Here is a 6,631-nt window from a genome sequence, read left to right as displayed (position 1 = left end):
ATAATAAAAACAAAACCATTAATTTATTCGTTGAACTATCACTCTCTCTTCATATTCGTTCCTAAACTATTAAAATATATTGAAAGGTTCTAAACTATTACCCAATGTAACTTTGGTCCCTCTCTCAATTTTAATATTTGGATGTTTGTGGATTTAATTATTGTTTATTATTTAGTCATTAAACTATAAATATACACTTAGATAACCTTTAAAATATCATAGAAAATTAATAATTTAACCCATCATTTAATTAATTAAATCGATTAGCACATATAAACTATTAAAATATTTAAACCAATACACCATTAACTATTCTTTCATATTCATGGATGATTAAAATTACTACTGGTACATAAACAAAATGTAAACAAATAAATCAACAAGCATTATAAACCAGTAAACTATAAGAATACATTGAACTAGTAAACTAAAATGAATCACGCATAGTTTCAAAGAATAAGGTGAGATATAAAGATGGATGTCAACCACAACAAAAATATCTGAAGTTTCATGTGATAATTAATTTACAAGTGTAGTTGGTGAACAAAATGTTTCTTATGATATTTCATGTATTATATCGTTTTATTTTTCAAATTTTAAGGCAAAGTTTTAAATTATAGACCACTTTACACCATAAGGGTATTTCGGTTGTGACAATGTATGCATTGCAACAACTACAATGCCCGTAATTTCAGTGGCCTCATTTGCTACCGCAACTACAATTTTAAATCACGATTTAAGAATTTAACAATAAAAAAATAGTCAATTGACAAACATCCAAATAAAAAAATTCATGCAAGGACTAAATAGTTGAATTGAAGAATAATTTTGTTTATTAATTCTTTAATTATAGAGTCAAATCACACCAAGAATCTAGAATAAGAAATTGTTTATTTCTAGTTCTTTCAATGTAAAATTACTTACTTACTTAAGTGTAAACTAATTTATTTCTAGAAGATTTCAAATGTTTTAATCATATTATTTAAATTTGTACTTTGAATTTTTTTTAAACTGTCTATTAAATAATCAATTGACAGACGTCCAAATAAAAATTACATTAACATATACTCTCATTCAATAACATTCTAGCAAATAAATATTTTCATATAGAAATACACACCGAGCAATTCCATTAAAAAGAATTATGATAGAGATTACATTAGATTCCCCATACCTCTTAATACAACATTTATTAAGATTAAGATAAAAAAAATGTATCACATTATTTGATTTTTATTCCAACTAAAGCAAGGAGACACGTCATTTGGAGTTAGAATCTGACATGGTCCTGATTTTTTTATAACCCAATTGCAAATATGACATATATCATAATCTCTACTCGCTAAATATATATCATACCAATGTATCTTACCATCAAAATGAAAGGCACAATAGAATCGTGTGGTTCCAAAAGTAGTAAGTCCAAAATGCCAACTAAAACTTTCACCATGACGAAGAAGATGGGCTCCAAGATCATCGTCTGCAGATTTACAATGAATAGTTACGTCTAAATTGTTTTCCAAGAGATTAGTTACAATCACACGTTCTCCAAGAACATTGTGCACTAAAAATAAAATCAACACCCATGGCAACAGAAACTTTGAGAAAGATAACGACATTGCACCTTTTCGTGACAAGAGGATAAAACTTGTTATATGAAAGTGTAAACAATTTTAAAAGAAAAGCATATATTTATTCGAGATTTAGGAAAATACTATACTGATATATTTTATCAATTGTACAATTTTATTGAGTATAAAATTAAATTTAAAGAAAGCATTAATTATTAATATAAATCTTTAAATACATTTAAAAGATTAATAATGTTTGTAATTATTGTTTAAATGCAAAAAGTTGACTAAAGATATTTAAGAAAATTAATTGAAAGAGAGTTAAGATTTTCTTTAATTGAATATAAAATTTTAAAAAAGTAATAATTTAAATTTAGTTATTTTAAATGATTTATAAATTGCAATTTTGACTAAATCTCTACTATATGAAAATCAGACCAATTTTATAGTATATAATGTAGACTGTGGCGATCTATTAAAAGTTATTTTCTTTATGCATTTGGCAAATTAATGATGTAGTTATAATTTTTTAAATTTGGAAACAAAAAAGTCAATTTATTTTAGTGCAATACACATTAAAAAGCATGATTTCGCTTGCGTTTTCATTTTCAAATCTCAATCATAAATATATATAAAAAATCAATATAATTTAGCCGATTATATTAATATAAATTATATCAATCTTATTGATAATTATTAAAAATATTGATAATTCTAGATGAATAATTAAAATCGTCATGGTGAATATAACAGTCCGACCCCTCTAACCAACACAGTTATTCACAGTTTCTAAGGGATAATTATCACTGTACATTCATTTAGTGAAAAGATCGTGAATAACAGTGTTCGTCGGATGGGTTATACTGTTACATTTCTAAGACCGATAATATTATCACTAGGGGTGAGAATAGATCAGGTCAGACCAGACTTTGAAAGATCTGAGTCTGACCTACAATTAATTTTTTAGGCCTAAGCCTGGTCTATGACCTATCATAAGTTTTTTTTTTTTGCCTGACCTGACCTTTTTAAAACTTTGGCCTGACCAGAAAGCCAATTTAAAAGCCTTATTCACATGAAAACATTTAAATGTTACATTTTATATTTTTTTTAATAGGCTAAACTATGCCTTTATATAAAAGGGAAACTAATAAAATAATAATCAAATGAAATAAAATAATAACTAACGCACTCCAACAACCTTCCAAGAAAACAAAAAAATAAAATGAATCAATAATTAGTCTCTATACACATATAAAGTTACATGCTCAATCCATATCAATTTACATGATACTCTACCCGTACTACATGATGCTCTCCACATACCAATACCAATGTACATATTTATATATATTAAACCAAAAATGATTTTTCTAACCAAATTATTTTTTAAAAATCTGAAACAGGCACCCTTTAAACACTAAAAAATGATTTGGTTTCAAAGACTATATTTTTTTTTCCTGAAACAAACGCACCCATTATTACCTCTCAAACAAATCTGGAACAACTATTTAGTGATTGCCTAATTAAACGGCTACCGAATATGGAACGACTACCGAATATAGAATCACTATCGAATATGGAACGATTAATGAGTGACTGCCTAATTGATAGACTTTAAAACAGGAAATAATATTATTAATAAAAAAGAATAAAAAATAATATTAATAGATAATAAAATATATATAGGTCGACCTACCAGACCTAAAAGGCTTTTTTATAAGCCATAGCCTGACATATTTAAATAAATAGGCTTTAAAAATAGTTTGAGCCTAGCCTTTTTAATAAATATGTTAGGTCAAGCTATAAGTAGATCAGACCATAGGCTCTTGACGGATGACCTGTCCTATTCTCATCCCTAATTATCACGTAATAAACAAATAATTATGTTTACTAATACAGTAAGTCAAAATATAGCAATAAGATATTGGCCTTGAAATCATCAATCAAGTTGTTTGATACACTTGAATTGATATTGGCCTTGAAATGCAATATCCTCTCAATGAGAATTAAAATCCAAGAAATAAACTTTGTGTCAATTCAGACAGAAACTTGAACTGATGTGAATTACCTTAATATTGACAAAAACTCTTTCATCCACAAGAGGCATCTGAAGAGGGGTAAAAATACTTAACATCCTCAACGACAGCTTGCCAAAAAATTGAGAAGGGTGTTAACTGTAATAGCCTAGAGAGGCATAAAAATAATACTCAAAGCCTAAAGAGGCAAAGTAAATAATACTTGTATGATATTGTTCAAGTAGTCGGTTAAGTCTTCACTATTCACTTGTATTGAAGCAAATTCTCTGTTAGGGGTGAACAAGATGCAACAATAGTCTTTTATTAACTAGTATAAAAATATTGGTCTCTACTCTATTATTTTAATCTAAGTTATTTATGATTTAACTTTATATTTACTAAAACTGTTTTATAATCATAAGTTGAATGATTTGATAAAGAACGTATCTTTTTGGTTAAGCAAGTTAAATAATTTATCAGAAATGACAAATTACATTTCAAACTCACCTTTCTTCTGTTTGTGAGCACCTTAAAAAAACTCCAAGTATTACTACACTATAGTACCCCAATTTTGTCCAACCAATCATAAAAAGTTTTCCATTTCTAGCCTCTATTTATGCCTCTGATTTTGTTTTTGTCAATGCTGGTATCCTCTGGTTTTGCCTCTAATGGTATCCTCAGGTTCTGCCTCCAATTTTGTATCTTCCCTCCGGTTCTGATTCAACCTCTATTTCCGTTTCTGCCTCTAATTCTGTTTGTGCCTTTAATGGTATCTTCTAGTTCTACCTCTTGTTCCATTTCTGACTCAGATTCTGTTTCTGCCTCTGGTTCTGTCTCTGCCTCTAGTGGTATCCTCTGATTCTGTTTCTACCACTGGTGGTATCCTCTAGTTTCATTTCTGCCTTTAGTGGTATACTCTAATTCTGCCTCTAGTGTTATCCTCTAGTTCTAGTTCTGCCTTTGGTTTTGTCTCTGCCTCTAGTGATATCATTTGGTTCTGGTTCTAGCTCTTGTACTGTTTTTGTCCTTGGTGGTATCCTCTAGTACTGCCTTTGGTTCTGTTTCTGCCTCTAGTGGTATCCTTTGTTATTTGTTCCGTCTCTGCCTCTAGTGGTGTTCGCTTGTGTTGGTTGTTTGTCTGGTTCTGTTTCATTCTCTAGTTGTGTTTCTGCCTTTATTGGTATCCTTTGGTTCTGTCTCTGGTTTCGTTTCTGCCACTGATTCTATTTCTGCCTCTGGTTCTGTCTATACTCCTGGTGGTATCCTCTGATTTTTTTTTTTATCACTAATTCTATTTCTGCCCCTGGTGGTATCCTATGGTTCTGCCTCCAGTTAGATTTATGTCTCTGGTGTTATCCTCTAGTTCTACTTCTGCCTCTGGTGGTATCCTTTGGTTCCGTCTTTGCCTCTGGTGGAATTCTCTGGTTATGCCTCTGATTTCGTTTCTACCTCTAGTGGTATCCGCTGGTTTTGCCTTTGATTATTTATGCCTCTGGTTATGTTTATGCCTCTTGTTCTGTTTCTGCTTCTGGTGAATCCTCTAGTTCTAGTTTGAGTTCACTTTTAGTTCGTGTTGTTTTTCATATTTTATCCTTTTTGTTTGGTTTTTGGGCAGTATTAGCACTCCATTCCATCTTTTCAGCATCATTGTTTTTCACTTCAATACAATATCTTAGAGAAAAAAGAGTTTTGAGTTTTAATTTTCTTAAGCTAGGAGAAACAAATTGCAGTTTTCATTTTATTAAGATAGTAAGAGGTTGGAGAGTTTTTAGTTTTGATTTTTTTAAGTTAGTAAGATTTTTTTTGTTAGAAAGATAAATGAAACATGAAATGAGTTAAGAAAGAATACAACAACTCAAAACAAAACAAAAAAAATACAAAAATACAAACAAAACAAATCAAGGAGTTTAGCAAATATTCAACTTGTGTCCTAACTATTTCTAAACTCATCTTTGTAATAATTTTATAGATTTGTTTAGTGTTTCACCTTTAATTTAAACTTTGTTTACCATAAATAAGCATTTTAGTTTTTGTTAAAAGTCTTATTAAATTCTATCAGTTTTATTAAATTCTTTAGTGTTATAATAATTGTCATCTTATTCTTTTAATTAAATTATGTATAAGTGCAATCAATATGAACCACTTTTAAAATCATAGACCTTCAAAATTCAGATTTATCACTATCACCTTTAATAAAATGAACATCCATATTATTCAAAATCAATGTGGCTAAAAGGTTGGTTGAAATATTATATTTTGCCAAGATTAGTTTTAAGATGTATGAGTTGCGACAACTTGATGACCTTAAGGTCTAAATAATAATCATCCTATTAATAAAATAAAACCGACTAAGATGCGACATCTTGTTAGTGATAGTTCAAGACGCTTGAGTTGTGACAATTTGGTGATATTAAACTTTCTTAACCAAACTTTCCCATCAAAATCAATTTATCAGACCCAAGGTCTTCTTTACTTTCATTAATCAACAATTTCCTTTTTATCCAACTATTTTATTGTAATCAAATGCATTTTCTTAAAAAAAACAATTAACACATCTGCATTTTCTACTGAAGAACCATGTAGCTTTGATTTCTCCATCCCACCAAGTCGATTATTGATTCCATCCTTTAGAACAAGGAGTTTTTGCAGGAGATGAAGATTACTATTTCTGTTCAAATATTTGAAAATTCTTTTGCCATCAATGATATTTGTATACATTTTGGTCTACTTTCTTACTTGTTTCATCCATTCTGGCTGCACAAGTAGGATGTTTATGAGTGAGCATCGGGTTTTATTCTTCTAGATTGAACTATTTCTGAAGTTCTTTTGTGTAATTTGTCTAATTAATGTATATCTCATCAGTGCATTGTTTATTTTGAATTCCAAAAAAGAACATGACTTCTCTCATGATGATTGTCGCGTTTCATTTGTCTGTAAAAAAGAAGTCGCCATCAATTTTATTTTATTAAAGGAATAATTGGATAAAACCTAAAATGATGATTTTGAATAAAAAATTTAGATTCGAGAGTCGGTTATTAGTAGGGA

General features: G+C 29.2%; 1 protein-coding gene across 1 annotated transcript; it reads right to left on the bottom strand.

Annotated features, from left to right (window-relative positions):
* Window positions 1–609: 609 nt before the first annotated feature.
* LOC101512610 (S-protein homolog 29-like) lies at window positions 610–1,619 on the bottom strand. The gene is made up of 2 exons (XM_012719504.1): window positions 1,373–1,619; window positions 610–716 (listed from the first exon to the last, which is right to left on the bottom strand). Exons 1-2 carry the CDS (start codon window positions 1,617–1,619, stop codon window positions 610–612), a joined length of 354 nt encoding a protein of 117 aa, XP_012574958.1.
* Between the last annotated feature and the right edge of the window lie 5,012 nt (window positions 1,620–6,631).

This window comes from Cicer arietinum, chromosome 4 (assembly GCF_000331145.2).
Source record: "Cicer arietinum cultivar CDC Frontier isolate Library 1 chromosome 4, Cicar.CDCFrontier_v2.0, whole genome shotgun sequence".
NCBI classification, from domain to species: Eukaryota; Viridiplantae; Streptophyta; class Magnoliopsida; order Fabales; family Fabaceae; genus Cicer; species Cicer arietinum.
This window is presented reverse-complemented; position numbering and strand designations above follow the sequence as displayed.

What these genes read in the sequence shown, in the direction of transcription:
- LOC101512610 (XM_012719504.1), bottom strand. Translation starts at nt 1,619, where the DNA reads ATGTCGTTATCTTTCTCAAAGTTTCTGTTGCCATGGGTGTTGATTTTA. An exon ending in TTGTGCCTTTCATTTTGATG is followed by an intron (nt 717 to 1,372) that starts GTAAGATACATT and finishes TTAAAATTGTAG; the next exon opens with TTGCGGTAGCAAATGAGGCC.